This window comes from Puma concolor, chromosome A3 (assembly GCF_028749965.1).
Source record: "Puma concolor isolate L17-30 chromosome A3, mPumCon1.1.hap2, whole genome shotgun sequence".
NCBI classification, from domain to species: domain Eukaryota; kingdom Metazoa; phylum Chordata; class Mammalia; order Carnivora; family Felidae; genus Puma; species Puma concolor.
Window position 1 is genome coordinate 55591484 of NC_141669.1, and position 22407 is coordinate 55613890.

The following is a 22407-nucleotide window of genomic DNA, read 5'->3' on the forward strand; positions in this document are numbered from 1 at the left end:
CCCGGGATAGAGCCGGCGCCTCATTGACGTCACCACTGCCCGACTGCTTTTCCCGGAGACCGGAGTAGAAGGCCAGCAAGGTATTATTCGAAGCTGGGGGTTGAGTTTGTCTCGTGTTTCTGCAAAAGTTCGCTTCTTCTGGGAGTCCCCCTTTCTTCCCCTGGCTGACTGTGAGGAGCGGGTCGAGCTGCGTAGCCTTCGTGAATGCGTTCCCTCACACCCGAGCGTTGGGGGCAGCATTCCTTCAGGCCCTCCACTTGGCTTGCCCTGCGGCTGCTTGCTGGCTTTGGCTAACCTTGGACCCTTACTTCTCCCTCTTGATCTGGCCTTTACTTTTTTCTTCTCAGCTCCTCGTATCAAATATTGGAAGGCGAAGGAGAAATTAAATAACTTAACAATTTTCAGCTGCCGTCAAATCTTGTTTAGGGAGGAAGGCCAAAGTGGGAAGTGTAGAGGAGTAACTTTACTGTGTTATCCACATTTTTCATTCACATATATGATCACCAACTGCCTGCCGCTGCAGTATTAGCCCACCTGAGTCGGTAGGCTAATCTCGATTTAAAGGTGAAATCCAGAGTGGGTACTCAAGAAAGTTTTCCTTTATAAAAGCCTCAGGAAGAAGGTTGGGTGCGATTCAAACTTCTGCTTAAAATTATCTTTAATATCTTCCTGTGTGTTGACCGCAGTTCAGTTTTTGCTTGATGAAGATGTATGTGTCCCGCTTATTAACCTCTTTGGACTGTCTGATAATATACTGAAGCGAGAAGTAATTGTATGTTGACGTTGGTTCCAAAAATGTTGGATCCGAAAAAAAAAATCCGCAACTATTGAAATTGAGAGAACTGTTTGTGATTGGTGGAAATGCCAGAACTCATTGTTTTGTTGAAAGATAAAATAATGACAGTGTGAACAGTGGTTTTCCAAAATGCTATAGGATGTTATAGCTCCCTCCAATAGCTATGTTGTATGTATCACAGTACAGAGGTGATACAGTTTTTCATAACTGCTTTTAGTTTTTAGATGGTTCTTTATATGTGTTATCTCAGCTACTGTTTCCAAACAGTTGACCCTTCAAGTTTGGCTTTGAATAGTCCACATTGGATTAGGGTATTTGATCATTTTCACTTTAGTAAAATAATAACTACTACTACTAGCTACTAGTGATAACTGAACCATGCACTGTTCTAATAGTTTTACCAATATTATTCATTTAACTTTCACAATAGCCCTATATACTGTTACTCTTTTAGAGATGGTAATATTGTAATAAGGAAATTCCGTGGTTTTGGAAGGTAGTTTTGCTGCTTCATATCTATAAATTTGAAAATATTTTGAGTTAAACTAACATTAAATAATCGAAGTAAATTCATTACAATCTGATGTAATTATTTGTCTCAATCTTGAGCAACCTTTTGTAATTTCTATCTTTTTCTGTTATCGGGCTTTGGGATAAGTTTTTTTTAAGTTATTTATTTTGAGAGAGAGATAGAGAGCAAGCTGGGGAGGGGTAGAGAGAGAGAGGGAGACTGAGTAACAAGCAGGCTCCATGCACTGTCAGCGCAGAGCCTGATGCGTGGCTCAAACTCAGGAACTATGCATGAGATCATCACCTGAGCTGAAATCAAGAGTCTGACGCTTAATCAACTGAGCCACTCAGGCGCCCCTAAATTTGTTTTTTAGAGGTTAACACCTTTAAAAAGAAAAAGTTAATCTTTTCTCAGGGATTTTACTGTAAGTTTGAAGGAAAATTATAGGTGGTACTAACATGGGTTGTCTGCCAAAGGAGTGATATTATTGATGGATTGTTCTATATATGTTTCACCGTTATTTTCTAAGAAAATGCAGTGCAAAAAGGTCATTATGGTAATAGAATTCTGGTGTGACATCTGCAGATGTCCTCTAGTTCCAAAAAAATTATAAATTGGATTTTTTTCTGGCTTAGTTCATAATTGTATGTAACTCTGCTTAGCATAGGAATGGAAATAGTCCTAGAATGTACATTATGGTACATTTTTCTTTTGGATTCATGTGGTGACTTCCTAATATCTTTAAGTATAAATTCTAATCTGATATTAAGATTTTCCAAAATTTGTCTCCAGTTTACTTTCATTGGTTTTAGACAGTTAACAGATAGTTACGAAGTACCTAATATGTGTCAAGACATTGTTAGTCACATGCAGATGCAAATGTCATGCAACATGAATCCCACCTTGAAGGAATAGCACAGAGGATACATAACCAGTGGAATGTTTTGAGCAGAGGACTGACATGATCTGATTTAGGTTTTTAACAGGATCACTCTGGCTGCTGTGTTAAGAACAGATTGTTGAAGAGTGGCATAGGCAAAAGCCAGGAGACTAATTAGGAAGGTGTTGTAATAATTCACATGAGATTATAGCAGCTTCACAATCTCATAGGGTGGAAAGAAATGAATATGGTGAGTAGCAGTTCAATTTTGAACGTATTTTGTAGGTAAAGCGAACAGATTTGTTTATGGATTAAATGTGGGTTGTAAGAGTAAGATAATTGTCAGGGTATGGGACTTGAACAACTAGAAGGGTGGAATAGCCATTAACTAAGAAGTGAAAAACTATGGGAGGAGCAGGCTTGTGGGGGAAGATTAGGAGTTCAGTTATGACATACAATGTTTGAGATGTCTATTAGTCATCCAAGTTGAGATGTTGAGTCTACCAAGTCTGGAGTTCAGTGGGAGTAGATCATTGCTAGAAAAGAACATTTGGGAGTTGTCAGCGAACAGATGGTATTTAAAATTGGGAGACTGGAGATAATCACCAAAGGAGTGAATATAAACAGAAAAGAACGTAGTACAAGACCTGAGTCCTTAGGCATTTTAGCCTTTTTAGGTTTGGGGAGATGAAGAACTAGCAAAGGAGACAAAATGAATAGCTACTGAGGAGCAGGGACAGTTTTGAGAATCTAGTGTTGTGGGATTCAGGGCCGAGTAGTGTGTTCATTTTTGTCAAATGTAATGAATGGATGGGTCATTTGAATCTTGATCTTTGAATTTATCAAGATACATGAAAATGTGTATGATTGATGGATATATGATAACTAAGTCTGGAGAACCATGAGAGTAAAGAAGAAGGAGAAAAGAAGGAGATGAAATTACTCCTTTATAGAGGAGAGGGCATTTGATGTTGGTTTAAAGAATTAATGTTTCACTGGGCTCAGAATACAGGGGATGGAGTTTAAGGACAGGTATTCAGAGCAGAGGGAAAGGCTTTACTTCTTTCTCTTCAAGGCCATACCTCCCAGGCTGCTGTTTTAAAGATACTTTTGCAAGTCCTTTCCTTTGTGTCCATTAGCCAATTCCTGCATTCTTGGTAATTGTTCTTGCTCTAGGCCTACTGAACGCTGCTAAAGAAATTCACAGAACCCCAACCAGGTCCTCTCTCAGTTGACTGACAATTCCTTTATTTATCCTTATCTTAGCACGGAATCTACGATGCCATGTAAATGAGTAATATTCACTGAACATTTACTACATGCCAGGCACTAAGGATTGATTCTGAGTAAAGACTTGCCCTGTATGAAGCTTACAGTCCAGTGTGGATGATGGACATTAATCAAATAATGGCAGAAATATGAAATTACAACAATGATAAGGAGAAAGAAGGATGCTGTGAGACTGTACCTAGTGGATATGAGGGGTGAGGGAGCAGAGTTAAGCAGGAAAAAAATCATGGTGGCTGGGAGTCCTCGCAATTCTAGGAGTTCTAGGGATAGCACACATCCAGAAAGGTTTTTGTAATGTGAGAAGAGGGAGAAAATGGCCTCATGGTGACTAGAAAATTTATGTGTACAGAAGGGAATCTATTCATATGGTTCTTTGAATATAATAGAGCTAAAGAATGTAGGTTTGATTTTAGCTGCAAAGTTGGGGAAATGACATTTTTATCTGGTATATTTCTGGATGAAGTAAATTTCAAAGAATTGAAAAACTTATATGTAAATACAGATAATTATTATAATATGTTATGTATATTATTGTTTGAAAATAATAATTCTGAGAGTATAACATAAAATGTGCTCCCTACCTTCCTGCTTTTTGGTTTCCCAGGAGTAGCCACAGTTAACAGCTTCTTTTTTAAGAAATTTACATGGATATACAAGTATGCCTCCATACTCATGTATCTTTTTTCTTAAAAACAAATGAGTGTATTATATGTGCTGTTCAGTTTTTGTTGACTTAATACATCTTAGGAATCCGAGCTCTACTTTATACCTTTTCATGGCATCAGAGTATTTTATTGAATGAATAGATCATAATTTATTTAACCAGTTCTTGTTAATGGGCATGTAGATTGTTCCCTGCTTTAAAGTTTCAGTATTTTAGGGGCGCCTGGGTGGCGCAGTCGGTTAAGCGTCCGACTTCAGCCAGGTCACGATCTCGCGGTCCGGGAGTTCGAGCCCCGCGTCAGGCTCTGGGCTGATGGCTCAGAGCCTGGAGCCTGTTTCCGATTCTGTGTCTCCCTCTCTCTCTGCCCCTCCCCCGTTCATGCTCTGTCTCTCTCTGTCCCAAAAATAAATAAATGTTGAAAAAAAAAATTAAAAAAAAAAAGTTTCAGTATTTTAGAGTGTTGCAGTAGATGTCCTTGAACATTATCTTTGGGAAAATGTACTCTTTGGGAAGTAAAACTGCTGGGTCAAAGAATTTGTACGTACACAATTTTGAAGCACATTGCCAAATTCCTGCCACCCCCCATGCTCAATTTACACTCCAGTTAATAGTGAATGAGAGGCTGTTTCTCCTCACCTTTGCCCATATTAGATACTATCAATCTTCTTAATTTTTGCATGTTTGACAGATGAAAAGTGGCATTTTGTTTTAGCGATTTATGTTTCTTTAATTATAAGATTAAGTAGCTTTCTTTATGTTTATTGGTCATCTGGATTCCTTTATATGTGAACTGCTGATTTTCTTTGTTCATTTTTCATTTGGATTACAAGTATTCTTTTTGTTGTTAAGTTGATTTGTAGAGGTTCCTTTTTATCTGTCTTTGTTGCAAATATTTTCCCTAGTTTTATATATGACTTTAGACTTGATTTGATGGTTTGTTTATTTATTCATTTTTGCATGCATTCATTTTTAGGAGAGGCAGATAAAGTATACAGCATCAGGATTTTTTTTAGAAGGAAATTTGTGACATTATTGAAATAATTAGACACTCTGGAATGTCAGCCTTTGTTGGAAATGTCAGTAATAAACACCTCATTTGAGGCCACAGGGTCTGTTTTGTTTTTATAAGCTTTGTTCAACAACTATCACAGATCTGGTGAGCACACCCAGTGACCTAGCTTCCCATTACCCCCAATTATATTTGGAATTGAAATGAGATATAGTAGAGCTGCTTAAGTATTCTAGACCGTACTTTCTATTTAGGTGTTTTTAAATTTATGAATTGAGTTATATTCTAAATGTTAATTTGTGAGTTAGCTATCTAATTTCACTATAGAAATAATGTACATAGGTTCTTATCTTGACTCTCAAAGTATAATTAACTCATGAAGGCTAGCTTTTTTTAAAATGCAAATTCAAGATGTCTTGTAATTTTACCCCTATGTACTTAAGTATGCACCCTTAAATAAGGATATTGTCTAATATAACTATAATGCCATTTGCATAGCTGAGTTCTTTTTTTGTGTATTTGTTTATTTTGAGAGAGAGGAAGAAAGAGAGAGAGAGGGAGAGAATCCCAAGCAGGCTCTATGCCGTGAGTGAAGAGCCCAGTGCAGGGCTTGATCCCACAAACTGTGAGATCATGACCTGAGCTGAAATCAAGAGTCGGAGGCTTAACCGACTGAGCCACCCAGGCTGAATTCACCTCATAGCTGATTTCTAATTTCATAGCAAAATTATCAATGATCTGTTAGTGTCATTTAACACCTGATCCATGTTCAGATTTCTTTGTCTCAAAAATAATCTTTTTACACATGATTTGAATCAAGATCCAAACAAGGTCTACATATTCCATTTGGTTGTTAGCTCTCCCAGATCTCTTTAATCTCTTCTTCCTCTACCTCCTCTCCCTTTTCTTAGTTTTTCTTCATCCCATTTATTTGTTACAGAAACCAGGTCAATTGTCCAGTAGAGTATTTCTTATTCTAGATTTGTCTGTTTGCTTTCTTGTGATGTTGTTAACTTGTTTCTCTATCCTCTGTATTTCCTGTAAAATGGAAGTTAGCTTTAAGGGCTCAATTAGGTTCAGATTCAACTTTGTTTGGGGATGTTGGTCATGCTACAGAGATGGTGCTGTGTATATCACATTGCTTAACATCAGGAGATTCATAATTTGTTTGTGTCCTACTTTCAGTGATGTGAAGATTGATCCCTGGGTTTAAGTAGTGACAGTCTCGGGGCCTGTGGGTGGCTCAGTTGGTTAAGCGTCCAACTTCGGGTCAGGTCATGATCTCACAGTTTGTGAGTTTGAGCCCTGCGTTGGGCTCTGTACTGATAGATCAGAGCCTGGAGCCTGCTTCAGATTCTATGTCTCCCTCTCTTCTCTCTCTGCCTCTCCCCTGCTTGCACTCTGTTTCTCTCTGTCTCAAAAATAAATAAACGTTAAAAAAGAAATTAGTGACAGTCTCACCCCTCCATTGTAAACTTGCCCCTCACCCCTTTATCTGTCAGTGATTGTTGCCTGTATCTATAATTTCAATAGGGGTTGCAAAATGGTGATATATTTTTTTGTAATTTGTCATTCCTTCACATTTGTTAGCTGGAATTTGAAGTCTAGTTTTATTACTTGGGAATCTACAGTCAGGAATAACAAGACTTGTGGGGAAATTCTGTCAGAACAACAGCTTGTAATGCTAAGAATGTACCTTTTCTGCTATAGTTCTGGAGGCTGGAAGGAGTGTGATGGTCTTTTTGATGTGACAGCTTAGTGAGACTGCAGCCCCCAGATATTCAGTCCAATACCAACCTAGATGTTGCTATAAAAGTATTTGTAGATGTGATTAAAATCCACAAATCAGTTGACTTTAAGTTAGAATATTCTAGATAAGCTGAGTGGGTTTGATTCAATCAGTTAAAAGGCTTTAGGAGCAGAGCTAAGGATTCCCTGACAAAACAGAAGTTCCACCTGTGGACAGCAGCTTCCTCTTGTAGCCAGGAGTTCCAGTATGCCCTTCCTTGATGGCCTGCCCTGCAGAGTTTGGAATTAGTTAGCCAGCTCCCACAGTTGCACAAACCTGTTACTTGCAATAAATCTCTTTATATATATCTCCTATTGGTTCTACTGCTCTGGGTGAGCTCTGGCTGGTACCAGGAGCAACTCCCCTGATTCCTGTTCTCTAAGAAAATGGGGTGGGGAGTGGTGGTAAGGGTCAGAGAATCTACTTTTTTTAGGGTGACCATATGACTTATTGTTCAAACTGGCACTTGTGGAAGAGAAATGGAGAGCTGGGCAGATGGCAGACTGAAACAACAGGTATAAACTGGGATTGTCCTGGGCAGATCATGACATAGTCATTCCGTGTGTCAGCCACTGGTGATACAACAGCAGTATGACACAGCCCCTTCAAGGAGCTTGTAGTCAAAGGGAAGTCAAGTACATCAACAGACATCACCAAATAGTGTTTTAGGTGACATGACAGCTTGTAGTTGTGTTTCTCCAGAGAGAATGGGAGGGTGGCACTCAGAGAAATCTTCACTGGCTGAAGTAAAACCTGATCTTACCTCCAAAAATAAGCAAGGTTTGAACAAAGTTAAGTGCGAAGAACGGTTAATGTACAGAGAACCATACAGGTGAAAGGTTAGAGTGAATGAGCATGGCACATCTGGAAAACTGCCATTGTGGCTGCAGCTATAGGATTGGAAGAGGAGGGTGATGAAAGATGAGGTTAGACAAACAAGGGCCATGTAATAATAGACCTGGCATCCATCCTGAGGGGATCGGGAACTTTTGCAGGATTTTAAGCAGGGGTGTACAATGATCAGAGTATCCATAGAAAAATCATATTTTGTAACATCTCAAAATTGAGAGTGGAAAATATTGACAGTAGGGAGATTACTCAAAGGCTCTTGAAATGATCTAGCCAGTGAAAGTGGAGGAAAGCTTGTGTTGTAAGGACATTAAGGAGGCCAAACTGATGGGATCTGGGGCCTGAGGAAGGGGTAAGGGGTGATTCCTATGTTCCTGGCTGGACTGACCTCCCGGAAGTAAGAGAATCAAGGGTAGCAGATAGGGGGATGGCTTCTGTTCTATGTGTGATGCTGTGCACCCCTCTTTTCTCTTGCCTGTACTGTGGTTTCCCTTACCACTGAGAGGAAGAAGTGACAGTAACATCCTATAGGAGTTACTAGGGGAGGGTTCCCCCCTCTCTCTGTGCTTTAGTCCCAACCAGACTTAGAGATGGAAAGAGGTAAATTTTCTCATGTCCTCTTCCACTTCCACCTTTGCTGTTGGTACTTTAGAAGGAGGAGGTGAGGTGGAAGGGTGAGAAATACCTTTAGAACTTGGGAAGGAGTAAGGAGCAGAGGAGGGTGAGTTGTTTTCTTCTTTCTCTTCTTTGGGCATTTTACCATGTACAACTTTGGGCAAGTTATTGAATCTGAAGTAAGTGAGTATACTTAGAAGTGTCTGGCTCATAGGCAGTGATTTTCAAATGTTTGCTATTGCTGCTAATACCATACATGCATGGCGTCATCCTGGGATCTGAGTAACAAAGGGGACAGAGGGAAGTTTCTGCAGTTCTCTCCTTGTAACTTTTCCTGTGGAAAGAACAAATATTCAGGAACTGTCTGTGTAAAATGTTAGAAGAAATCATGAATTGGAGGGAATTTCTGATCATAGAAGAACCATTATTTTGTAGTTGGCCTTGCCTTTATTTTTTAGTTAGGAAAAAGGCAAGTGGTTCAGTTCATATTTAATGAGGGTAATTATTCTTACTGCCTTGCTTTCAGTGTTCACCCTCACCCATTTTAACAATAAATAACTACTTGTTTATTGGGGCTTAGGGACCAGGAATAATTGCAGGAAAAATCCCCATCATGATTCTAGGGAGGGAAATTATTCACTAATAGAAAAATTGGATGAAAACATTCACATTTAAATAAAGGCCTTTTTGTGCTTTTTATACTTGCAGTATTTGTTAAGAGCCAAAACACTTTGTTAAAATATGCCTTTATTTAAATTTAATGATTATTTTTATTACGATTTTAATACATGCTTTTTGAAATAACAAAATTTAAACAATGAAGAATGAAGAGTTAGAAAAATGAGTCAGCTTTGATCCTATTCCCTAATCTCTGACCCTTTTCAGAGAGAATGTCTCTTTTTTGTATATCTCCTTCCAGACCTTTTTCTTTTTTTTTTTTTTTTAATTTTATTTTTTCCTTTTTAAAATTTACATCCAAATTAGTTAGCATATAGTGCACAATGATTTCAGGAGTAGATTCCTTAGTGCCCCTTACCCATTTAGCCCATCCCCCCTTCCCACAACCCCTCCTGTAACCCTCAGTTTGTTCTCCATATTTATGAGTCTCTTCTGTTTTGTCCCCCTCCCTGTTTTTATATTATTTTTGTTTCCCTTCCCTTATGTTCATCTGTTTTGTCTCTTAAAGTCCACATATGAGTGAAGTCCTATGATTTTTGTCTTTCTCTGACTAATTTCGCTTAGCATAATACCCTCCATTTTCATCCACGTAGTTGCAAATGCCAAGATTTCACTCTTTTTGATTGCTGAGTAATGCTCCATTATATATATATACACCGCAACTTCTTTATCCATTCATCCGTCGATGGACATTTGGGCTCTTTCCATACTTTTGCTATTGTTGATAGTGCTGCTATAAACATGGGGGTGCACGTGTCCCTTCGAAACAGCAAGATAAATGCCTAGTAGTGCAATTGCTGGGTCGTAGAGTAGTTCTATTTTTCATTTTTTGAGGAACCTCCATACTGTTTTCCAGAGTGGCTGCACCAGCTTGCATTCCCACTTCCAGACCTTTTTCTACATATCTTTATATATACCGGTTTTTAGAAACAAATGGCATATGTTAGATACATATTGTTTTGTATGCAATGTTCTATGAATTTTTTCACCATTTCTCATTTGTGTTACTACATAAAGATTTACTTCTTTGTTTTTAATATTCTCTTGGATGGATGTGCTGTAATTCATTTAACTGTTTCCTTATTGATGAATATTTAGATTAGTATTTCCAGTATTTTGTTAGAGATTTTTCATTCAACAAATGTTTATTGACTGTCGGGCAGTGCTAGTGAAAAAAACACAAAAATTTCTGCTCTCGTGTAGTTCCCTTCTTTTGGAGGTGGCCAGGCAGTAAATGAATAAATAAGTCAGATGCTACTGAGGACTCTGAGGCAGAGGAGATCGGGAGTGCTGGGAGTGGGGTGTGTGCCTGTTAACATAGGTAGTCAGGAAAGGATTACCTGCAGGTGACCTTTGAGTAGAGCTCTGTTGAAGGTGAAGTATTGTGCTCTGAAGCTCCTGGTGGGGGAGAGGCATTCTAGGGAGGGAAGAAGAAGCACAAAGGCCCTGAGGTAGGGGCATACCTGACGTGAAAGAGCAATGAGGCTGTTATGGCCTGAGTGGAATGAGGAGATGAGGTCACAGAGGAGGTAGCAGAGAGGGCTTTTTAGGCCACTGTAAGTAAGGAGTTTGTCTTTTATTATTTTTTAAAATTTTTACTTAAAATTTTGTTTCTTTTTTATTTTAGAGAGAGCCCGCACATGAGCAGGGGAGAGGGGCAGAGGGACAGAGAGAATTTTAAGCAGGTTCCATGCTCAGTGCAGAGTCCGACGTGGGGCTCAATCTCATAACCCTGGGATCATGACCTGAGCTGAAATCGAGTTGGACCCTCAACTGACTGCCACCCAGGTGCCCCAGATTTTGTTTTTTATTGAATGAGGTGTGGTGAACCTTTGAATGGAAATTTCCTAAACTATCAGAATGGAAACAAGGAGGTCATTTAGGAGGCTACTGCAACAATCTGGGCAAGATACAGTGATGGCTTGAATTTACTTGGATCAGGGTGGTCTCAATAGAAATGGTAGGATGTGGTTGGATTCTAAATATGTCTTAAAGCTAGGGTGAAAGAGAAGAGTCAAGGACCACTCTGTAATTTTAGGTCTGAACAATTGGGAAGGTGGAGTTGGAAACACTACAGTAGGCAAGATTTGGCTTTGGGCACATTACGTTTGAGAATCTATTAACATCAACCAGAGGTATTGAGTAAGCAGTTGGAAATATGATTTGGAGTTCAGTGGGGAGGTCAGGGTTGGAGATAAAGACCTGGGAGTCATCAGTATATTAATGCAATTTAAAGCCCTGAGCTCACCTAGTGAGTAAATTAGAGAGGAAAAGAGAATCAAGGACGCCTGTGGGCATTTCAAGGATAAGAGGCTGAGGATATGAGAAGGATGCTGCAAAGGAGACCAAGAAAGCAGCCACGAGGTAGGAGGGAAATCAAGAAAATGTGATGCCAAGGAAATGAAGAGCGTGAACAGTGGCAAGTGATGAGAACTGGGAATTGACCATTGAATTTAACAATGTGGCTGTGTGGATGACCTTGACGAGAGCAATTTGAATGAGAAGGAGGGGGCCAGATTGTGGCCGAATCAAGAAAGAATGGAAGGAGAGGAATTGGGACTGTTAGTGTAAGCACCTGTTTTGAGGGTTTGTTCTAAAAGCAATTGGAACTGTTATTATAAGCACTTCTTTCAAGGATTGGAAAATGAGGCTTTTGCTGGAGGGGGATATGAAATCAAGATATTTCTTTTGTTGTCAAAGATGGAGAAATAAAATATTGTAAGCTTATGGATAATGATGGAGCAGAGGGAAAAATTGATGCAAGAGAAAGTGGGAGAGATTGAGAGAAGAGTTCAAGGAGTGCATTTTAATAAATTTGTATGTATGTATACAGAAATTTCTCTAAGCTAGATTCTTAAGAGGATTTCCTGAGTCAAAGGGTATGTATGTTTAAAATATCTGTACCAGTTTATATTCCACCTTCATTGTATACCCTTGCCAACATTGAACTTTGCTAATCTTTAAAATTATTGCCAGTCCAATGGGTGATACTTTTTTAATTTGTAGGAATTCTTTATAAAATTGAACTAATCCTTTTTTATATTCTGGGAAATATTTTCTCCCATGCGCTTTCTTGCCTTTTAACTTTGCTTACGGTATACTTTTACCATGTGGATTTTTTTTTCTTCCAGTTTTTATGTAGTTAAGTCTGTCATTCATTTCCTTTCATAGCATTTGTGTTTCATTTGGATTATGTAAATATTTTATATAATCTTTTAATAAGTTTATACGTTTGCCTTTTTAATTCATCTGGAGTTTATTTTTGTGTGTGTTATGAAATAGGTATCAAAGTTTTTCATCTTTTTTTGTGTTCTTAAACAGTTAAATACTGTAAGAAGTAACTGTTGCTTAAAGGTTTAAAAGAAAATACCTAGATCTTCTAGGCTTGGAGCCTTTTTGAAGGGTAGATCTTTGACTTAAACATTTTCTTAATAATCTATTTGGTTTATGTACTTCCTTTTAGGTTAATTTCGGTAACTGATTTTGTTTTCCCTCAGCACCACATTCTTTTCAGCCAGATTTTCAAATTCATTGGCTTAAAATTCTACATAAAGAGAAGAAATATAAGTCTTCTTTATATTTGCAATATATCCTTTGTACTTACACCTGTATTTGGGCAGCAGATGCTGGAGCCTTTCACAGATCTAGAGATTGGTTTAGCTGTTTTCAGCCCTCATGGCCCAGCTCTTATCTTATTGCTCTTCATCTTGGGGTTATTCTTACATTGTCCTTCTCTCTCTCTCTCTCTCTCTCTCTCTCTGTAGGGGATTTCTGGCTTCTTGGATTGCTTTCCTATCACTCTGGTCCCATTTGCTCTTTAGCTTACAAAAATTTGTACTGTTGAAGTCTGCTCATGGATACATGCCCTTCTTGGTTTCCAATATTACTATGGACTTATTTTTATATTTCTTCTGGCATTTTGGAGAGTTTTGGGGAGGGATCAGAGGCAAATGTAAATTTTCAGTTAGCTTTTTGAAATAGGAAGTCACAATTCCTTCCTGTGGGGTTTTCTTTTATCAGAGTTCTTTGTTTAATTGCTGGTTGCACAGTAGTTAGAGTGTAATTTTACAGCACAAGTAGTGATCATCAGATGGATTTCACCTTCTTTTTTTTAAGTGAAACCAGATGTCTCAGCAGAATATACTTGTTGAATGGAAATGTTGATATATTGTCACTAAATATTCCAATAGTACTTTTTAAAGTTGTGACATAGGCATCATAACATTTAGAACTATAAGGGACTTTACAGATCATTAGACCAACTGTCTTATTTTATGGATGAAGTAGTTGAGGCCCAGAGACTTTTCAGTGATTTATCTAAGGTGACAAAGTCAGTAATCAAGCAAGACAGAAAGCCCAAGTCTCTTTACTTCAATTCTGCTATGTTTTGCTCTTTCACACATTCTTGGTGGTTCTACTTAGCTTTGTAATATGAAAGAGGTATTTTCAGCTAATAAACTTTTTTTAAACCTAAAGATGATACGTATGGCTTGGGATTGCTTCTGAAATTTGGTCTTAGATATCATATTAAATGCCTTGATGTGGATTTTGTTTTTTCTCACATAGATATTATATATTAAGATATAAATGTGAATTTTAAAAGAATGGGCTGTCAAGGTATACTCTGGCCTAAATGAAAACCATATAGTTTATTCCTCTGAAGTTTCCTCTTTTCTGCTGTGATTAATGGACTCTTTGAATTTGTTATTAATATTTTAAAGAGGCTTAAAGAATATATATATAGGCTTCAAAATGATTTTAGTGATAGTCATAAGATAATTCAGACCAAGGTTTTCTAATTTTTTAGTTTAACATACCATGCTGCTAGATCAACATCTAAATTTATGGTAAGCCTGAGTGGCTCCGGCGGTTGAGCGTCTGGATGAGTGTAGGACTTCAGCTCAGGTTATGATCTCGTGGTTCGTGGGTTTGAGCCCCCCGTGTCAGGCTCTGTGCTGACGGCTCAGAGCCTGGAGCCTGCTTTGAATTCTGTGTCTGCCTCTCTCTCTGCCTCTGGGCTGTTCACTCTCTCTCTCTCTCTCTCTGTCTGTCTCTCTCTCTCAAAAATAAACATTAAAAAAATTTTTTTTAATTTAAAAGGGCTAAAATATATGTTTTTGCCCTACTTGTGATTTTTCAGCAACCATAGAGATAGGATATACTCATCATACTTTCATTGCTTTGCTGGGTTTTTAACTTGAACAGAAAGTTTTTTAAATGTAGGACTTTGATTAATGATAATCCATGTTTGGTGGTCATGTCTTTTATTCTTGACAAACATTGAGGCTCTAATATGTACAGCATTAGTGGACTTGGGTGGGTTCTCTTCTCCCCTTGCCCACATCAAACAATTTGAGGAGGGGAAGTTTGAAGGCAGTTGCTCTAGAATTATATTCTAAGAAGATTTGTTTACTTATCTTCAGGTTTTACCTCTTGTAGCACTTTTTAAACACGTGATACGACGTATTGATTTTGTTTTTGTAAACTAAAGAGCAGTCTGTCTCCCATGAATTCTAAGAATTTAATTTTTTTTACAGTTGGTCATAATGGCAGGTGAAGAAATTAATGAAGACTACCCAGTAGAAATTCATGAGTATTTATCAACATTTGAAAATTCCATTGGTGCTGTGGATGAGATGCTGAAGACCATGATGTCTGTTTCTAGAAATGAGTTGTTGCAGAAGGTATTTTAAAAATGTAATTTAGAAAACACAGTGCTGTGTTATGAAAACATACAGAAGACATAGATTAGCGATGTGCTCCTTTTCCCCTTTATTTCAAGTGTTTGGGTATTTTTAAGGGGAAAAAACAAACCAGAACTTCAACTTTAGGAAATACTTCCTAACTATATTTTTATTTTGACGTGGTTTTGAGAAAAAAAGGAGCACTCAAAACGTTCTTTTTGACAGACTCTGTCTTTGACCTTTTAAGTATTACAATGATGTTATCAGAGTTTCTGGAAACCCTATAGGACAAAAAGAGTAAATTGACTTTGACAGTCTAAAACAAATCTCATTATGTTTCTTCTGTCTTTGGTATTGCCTAAGCATTTTAGCCTGCCTCTTATACATAAATGCATCATGTACAGTGTTTACATTGATAAATTACTTTTGACATACAAAGCCCAGATCATAACTCCTGAAATTAAAATAATTGAAAAGAATTTTTCTTGGATTATACATATTCTTTGTCTAACTAAAGATGATACCTCGAAGTGAAAATTTGTGGGCAAAAATCCCTGGTTAACAATTTTTTTTTTTGCAAATTATTTCAAGATCATTTGGTTATTGGATTATAGGAAGTGAAAGAAACATCTCTTTGATACATTGTATTTGGTGAAAGTTTAAAATATGTGATGTGTTCATTGTATATACTTCTTTTCTCTCTCTCTTTTTTAATTAAATAGTTGGACCCCCTTGAACAAGCAAAAGTGGATTTAGTTTCTGCTTACACGTTAAATTCAATGTTTTGGGGTATGTATATTAATTTGGAGTTAATTATGAAGCAAATTATTATGTCAAAGGTGATTTCTTTTTTAAATGCTAGCAATTTATATATTGTTATACTTCATGGCAATTTTTATAGTCAGATATTTATTTCTTTTAAATCAGAATATCAGATGTCCATGAGCCGCATAAAATTTAATATTACATAGAGGTTAAATAAGATTTAATTTATCATTTTTTTGTGAGTAACTAGAGTTTCTTTAACTAATGCTCGCAATTAATATATATGCCATTTTGTTCCATGAAATCTTTGTCTTGTAGTTTATTTGGCAACTCAGGGAGTTAATCCTAAGGAACATCCAGTAAAGCAGGAATTGGTAAGATTGCAGTGGATTTCTTTTTATTTGACTGTTTGTTGTGGTATTCCTGAAGTCAGAGTCATAGTACTTTATCACACTAGTTGTGGAGAACAAAATTATTTAGAGTCCTAATTATGAAAGTGAGCCAGATTTCATCATGTCTTTAGTTTTTCTTTTCTTTGCCTTTGTCAGAGAATTTGTGTTCCATATATTATATAAATCTCTGGATGGGAGAATGTTACGATTCAAGTAATTATTTATAACTTCCATATTATTTATTCTATAAATTCTTGAAATCCTGTTCATCTCTACAACTGCTCCCCCCCCCCCTTTTTTCTAAACTCTTACACAATTCTTAAAAGTATATTCTAGTTGATTTACTAGCAAAGACGGGAAAGTTTCTCCCCCACCTTTTCAATTCTTCCATTAATTCATTTTCTCAGCAGTAAAGAATCCAGTTCAGCAACAAAGCTAAAAGCTTTTTTGGCACCAGTTGTATGTGTACTGTCCAGTAATTCTGCATTAGTGACATATTTACAACCTGTAATAAATCTTCTAGGTTTGTCTTTGTATTCCATTTAGATGTATAAGTACAGTATATAAGGTCTAGTATCTTGAAGTTTTTGCTGACTTCAAAAATTAAATCATTCAATATGAAAGAAAAAATTAGAAATCAAACTTATGGTTACCTTCTTGACTTGGCTTTATGAATAAGAATATTAATACATTTATTCTTTGTGTTTATAAAATACAAGATAAATATGTGAAATACACTTGACACTGTATTATTATTTTTAAGTCTTAAGGTGTTGATATGTATGTTATTTACAATTTGCTAGAGTACTTGGTCATTTACAAAAAAAATGAGTAAACCAGAGCTCTTGTCTTAATTTTATAAAATAGGGAGTAAGACACGTTCTTCTTTTAAAGTTCTTGGGGGGAAAAACAAATTTATTTTTAATGTAGAAATTGTGAAAAATACTTACAGCAAAAATGTAAAACTGTATGAGGCACGGATCTTGATTTGACCAGTGGTACTGGCTTTAAAATCTTAAGGAGGGTGCACTGTATGTATCATCTGTTTTCAATTTTCTGATACGGACTTTACATTTGTAAAGTTCCTCATTTTTCCTTAACACAAAGTTATTTGTAGTATTTTAATACTTGATTCTTTCATTGGAAAAGGATAAAATTATTATCTTTTTTCTCCATCAGAACCCACTTTATGGAGGAGTACATTCATATTCTGGACGAGAGTTGGCACATAAAAAAGCATACATAAACCTATTCCCCTTTTCTGACCTTGTGACAGACATCACTAATTGATCACAGAGTCAGCGTGTCAGAGGAAATCTATTTGTCATGTATATCATGAATGGGGAAGGGCATTGCAAATAGTCAGTTTATTTATTCAACAAATAATTGAGTGCTTACTGGAAGCCAGGCATTATATCCAAGTAAGATGATTCCTCTGTAAATAAAGCTGATAAATACCACTGCCCTTGCAGCAGATGCCAGTCTATCTAGTGGAGGGAGACAAGCATTTAACATAATAAGCAAATAATAAATATATGTGGTATGTAGTATGTTAGAAAGTTATAGCTTATGGGGGAAAAAAAAATAGCGTAGGGTAAGGGGGATTGGAGTGCTTGAGTAGGATTCCATTTTAAGTGGTAAAGGCAGCGCCTGTTAACGAGATTAACGTTTGAACCAACTGGAAGGGAGAGAGGGAGTGGTTATGTAGATATTTGGGGACGATAACTCCAGGCAAGGCTGGAGTGGGTCTGTGTTGGGAAGACTTGGGCTTTTACTCTGAGAGAAATAGAAAACCATAAGAGGATTTTGAGCAGAGTGGTCAGCCTTTCACAATTAAAAAATTCTAGGGGTCTGCATTTTTCTGTGTAAATTTCTGTAACTATTTTGATTATTTTAATGAAACTTGCTTTTCATCAGTGATCACTCATTTACTATGCTATTTTATGGCTCTCATCCCCTTTATTTAAATTTTCCAGTCAAAGTATAGAATAGCCCTTTATTCTGATTAATGGTCTCAGAAGATTCGAAGTGATATGGCACAACCTATTCTGTTTTTCACCTTGTAAAGTCTGATTAGAACTATAGTTTTCATCAGAAAGTATTGTGTGCTTATTGATCAAAAACTATGAAATTGAACAAAAGATTTTGTATTTTCATTTTGCTTATTTTAATTGTGATACTAGAAAGTAAAATAAAAAAATAGTTAAGTACTACTTCATCCATTTCCTGTTTAGAAAAATTTCCAGTTTAATTTGTATGCTGCAAGTATATGAGAGCTCTATTTTAGATTATAGACTTCAGATACGTAAGAGTTATTATGTGCATTTAGGTTAATGCTAAGTTAAATATATAACCACACATAAAGAATTCAATGTTTATCTCTGTAGTGATGTCTTAGTCTAGTTCTCCCTCTTTTGAAACATCAAAACACTTCTGAAATGACTTTTTAGTGTCTATTCCCCCCCAGACTATGAACTCCAGGAGAGCATGGAGCATGTTTATCCTATTCACTTGCACTTACTATCACCACTCAATAGGCAATAAATACATATCTGTTGAATTTAACTGAGGTATAGTATAATAAAACTTAGTGGTGGTGAACAGCTTAGTAAATCTATTGCTTTCTTTTCTTCTTTTTTTTTAATCTTTAAGGAAAGAATCAGAGTATACATGAACAGAGTCAAGGAAATAACAGACAAGAAAAAGGCCGGCAAGCTGGACAGAGGTGCAGCTTCAAGATTTGTGAAAAATGCCCTTTGGGAACCAAAACCTAAAAATGCATCCAAAGTTGCCAATAAAGGAAAAAGTAAAAATTAGCCTTTTAGTTTTGATGTACACCTATTGAAAAAGTACATCATTTTTATTGTTTTCCACAAAATAGATGATTATGTGGCAATACAAGGTTTAAATGTATTCCTTATTGAATTCATATATAAAATTTACATTTTAAATTTGTAATGCTGAATATTTTTTCCCCAGAAAGATTGTTATCTTTATTGATTTTCCTATAGACCACTATGAGATTTTTAACACTGTGGTATATTTTATATTTATAGTTTATCATCTTTCTTGACAAGACTCTTATTTCCCTATACAGGTCAATCTTTCAAGTACCATTTTATAAGCAACTATGAAATTTAAGTTAAATGTTTTTTGTAAACATTTGTCTATTTTAAATGAATAATGACTTTATGAAGTATGCTATCTGAAGGCTGAAGTTATAAATACATCTGTTTTCACTATATAATATTAAGAGAATGAAATGACTTAAATGTCCATTTTTTTCTATGTTGTTACTTCATGTTTTCATGATTTTGGGAATTACTATTTTCTTTTGATATTTGAAGTGTGAAATTAAGACTTTAAGGTTATATTTTTATTCTTGGCAATTTGCCTCTATGTCCCATTTAAGGTAAAATATATTCTCATTAACTTCAGATGGGAAATGAGGTTGTATATTGATGGCTGAATTTTGGCATAATAGCTATATCCTATCAATAAAGGCTGTAAAGTTTGTATAGCTGACTGTTTATTTTTCTCTTTTGTATAAATTTGCCCTTGAAATTAGGAAGATAGGTTTTAGAAATCATTAGGAATAAATTCATGAGTTTTTGTTCCTTCTGCATTATGGCCATAGTTCTCTTGGTCTCACTTTTTCAGATTTTTGGATTACATGTTTTTGAGGTGATATCAAGTACATACAAGTATTTTGAAACAACTTCCTATGTTATATAATGCCACTTAAGGGGAAGAGAAATCCAGAAGAGATTATATTGTGTTTATATCCTGATTTATTTTTCTGGAATATTTGTCACAGAGAATTATATGTATTAAATTTTTTTTAATGTCTAAGTCCTTGAACTTTAATTATATGCTCTTAATGCTTTCAGTCTTTGAGTCCACATCATTATGTATAGGAATGCCAAGTACAGTAAAGTACTTTAATTTTTGAAAAAGAAGTTGTTAAAATTTTCTGTGTGATTAATTCTCCATAAGTAACCTTGAATAAATGGATTTCTTGATTTATGGTATAAGATATTGGAAACGGTCTTAAAATGTAATGGATTTTGTAAAGCATGTTGAACTCTTTCTATGACACATGAAGAGGAAGTCACTGATAGATGCAGAGTCTTTTGGCTCAGTTGTCAGACAGTTTTTGAAGTGGAAGAACATTTATAGTTATTTCATTCCTTCTTTCACCTTCATCCTCTCAAATTTTGAGCTTTTTTGAAAAGTAACTTCTTCATGACAGAAATAAATGTTCTTATGACCAAGTGTAATATATATGTGTTGTTTATTACAAAGGAACTTATAACTTGAATTTTTGTATATTTTCTAATTTCATAAAGAAAAAAGTTAAATGAAAAATGTCATACAGTTACAGAAAATCATTAACCAAGTTATTGGTTTGTGAAAATCCAACTTTTAAATTCTGTTAAGTTGGAGTTTCTTAGTGAATAATTCTTTCAGTGTTTTATTTAGTAGAAATAAACAGTTTGAGCATATTCCATTTTAGTATGTAGAATTTGAAATACTTATTACCTGGCACATAATAAGGAGCTGAATGGTAGTAGTGCAGCGGGTTTTATTTTCATTTGTTGTTTATTCATTTCACAAATATTTAATGACATTTATTTACATTGCCAAATACGATGCTAGGTCCCACGGAAGACAACTCAAGCCTTTATTCTACTTTTATAAAGTGTTATGAAAGAAGTAGTCTTTTTGTTCACTTTTTCAGAGTTACTAGAAAATTTATGACAAATTGTGCTCATTAACCTTAGTCAGAACCATAAAGGGTGATGGGTTGATCTATTTGACTATGGTACAGTTATTGTTAACATAGTTTTTTCCAAATGACAGTCTGCTCTAAGTTTAGATGTTAATCACATCTTTTATTACTCTCTTTGGGAATTAACAAGTTGGAGAGGTTATAGCTATAGATATTTTTAAGATTAGAATTATAGACTATTAATCTAATACTAAATAATGAGATTTCGTTTTTTAATATTATTTTAAGTACAATTTTCTTGTTTCATAGTTGCAGGATGGGAATTCATTTTAGTAAAGTAGAATATGTTAAGAGGAAAATTGAAGGATGAATTATGGTTTACATTCCTGGAATTAGGAGGTTATGTCAAGTTGATTGGTTTTTAAGATACCCTGCAGATTAAAAAATTGTTCTACTTAGCTATTAGAAATGGATTGGTATTATTTCTAAATAAGGCTTTTAAAATTGACTAGAAATGTAGGAAATGTTTCAAAAATGGACATTGTATTGAATATAGATACTTATTTCTTAAGTAGGTCATTCAAGGAAACGATGCTCTAGGAATCACTCAGTTTATGATATAGTTAAACTATGATTTTACGCAATAAATTATCAGAAATTTCGGCTTTACAAAGTGACATTAACTGAGAAAGATTTTGAACAGTGATTCTGACCCTCATGTAATAGCTAAGTTTGGTATATAAATGGAAGAAAAGGAAGCACTGGCATCTCATTTTCTTCCCTCATAGCATAGTTCATAAACTTGCCTGGATCAATTCAGTGGCTCTTTTACCAAATGACCTTGGTAGCAACCTATTTTATATAAATGTGATTTGAAGGTACTTTACTAATAAAAACATTTCCTTTTCCCTGTATCCTGGTCTAAAACTCTTTGGTTTTGGAAATACAAACCACATTTTGTTTATTTTATATATTAGTATTTTATAGTTGTCATTAACAATTATGTTAGGGGAAAAAGTATACAGGACTTTATAATAGAATTTTGTAGACTTGTTCTACTTGGTTAATTTGCTGTTGCTTGTGAGCAGGATTTCAACAAAATGCTTTGAATGGTTTTGGTTTGCAGAAATGTTTTCCTATCAGTGAGCTGCCATAGACTACTCTTTGGAGCAGCCACCCTCTGACGTGATGTGCCTTTTTAAAGTGTTTATTTTATGGCATAATTTTTAATATAGCTAGGAAGGATTGGTAAAGTTATCTAGAAAAGGGGATAGCTACAGTGATATGTGTTGGCAATTGAGGTTTAATTTTAATTCTGCACCCCGCCCCCCACCCGGGGCCAAAAACCGAAACCAACTTAGCTCTGTATTATTCTTCTGTTCATAAAAGGTTGAGAAAAGATGCTACCTCCCTCCCCTCCCCCCATAAGCCTGGAAGTTAAGCAAATGTATCCTGGCAGAATAACTGCATGCAAGATGTCAATTTTGTCAAGTGATATATTTCAGACAGTGTACAAAATTTGATGGTGGGAAAAATAAGCTTTTATAAATGAAACATTTAAGAGACTTTTTTATTATTTGCTTTCAGTTTAGTGTTGCCTTTTAGGTGCACCATTTCAGTTTGGCAGCTACAATAAATGAAGGAAATTGAAGATGATAATTCAACATTTCAAGATGCTTCTGCTGAAATGAATGTAGACCTATCCAGAATTTATAGTAATACAGTTTTTTAAAGCCAAGGACCCAGGAAACGC

The 22407-nt window shown here is 35.7% G+C and overlaps 1 protein-coding gene across 2 annotated transcripts; it reads left to right on the top strand.

Annotated features, from left to right (window-relative positions):
* Position 1: 1 nt before the first annotated feature.
* C1D (C1D nuclear receptor corepressor) lies at positions 2-20202 on the top strand. 2 transcript variants are annotated; one of them, XM_086700974.1, is made up of 6 exons: positions 16-80; positions 10709-10869; positions 14619-14765; positions 15488-15554; positions 15849-15904; positions 18575-20202. In XM_086700974.1, the coding sequence occupies exons 3-6, from the start codon at positions 14628-14630 to the stop codon at positions 18737-18739; spliced, it is 426 nt and encodes a 141-aa protein (XP_086557100.1). In that variant the 5' UTR covers positions 16-80; positions 10709-10869; positions 14619-14627; the 3' UTR covers positions 18740-20202. The 2 variants fall into 2 exon arrangements, with proteins under 2 accessions (XP_025787553.1, XP_086557100.1); XM_025931768.2 differs by lacking the exon at positions 10709-10869 and having other exon boundaries at positions 2-80.
* The last annotated feature ends 2205 nt before the right edge of the window (positions 20203-22407 follow it).

Coding starts and splice junctions, on each gene's coding strand:
- C1D (XM_025931768.2), top strand. CDS start 14,628: ATGGCAGGTGAAGAAATTAATGAAGACTACCCAGTAGAAATTCATGAG. Junction 15,555..15,848: donor GTTAAATTCAATGTTTTGGG/GTATGTATATTA, acceptor TTTGTCTTGTAG/TTTATTTGGCAACTCAGGGA. Junction 15,905..18,574: donor ATCCAGTAAAGCAGGAATTG/GTAAGATTGCAG, acceptor TTAATCTTTAAG/GAAAGAATCAGAGTATACAT.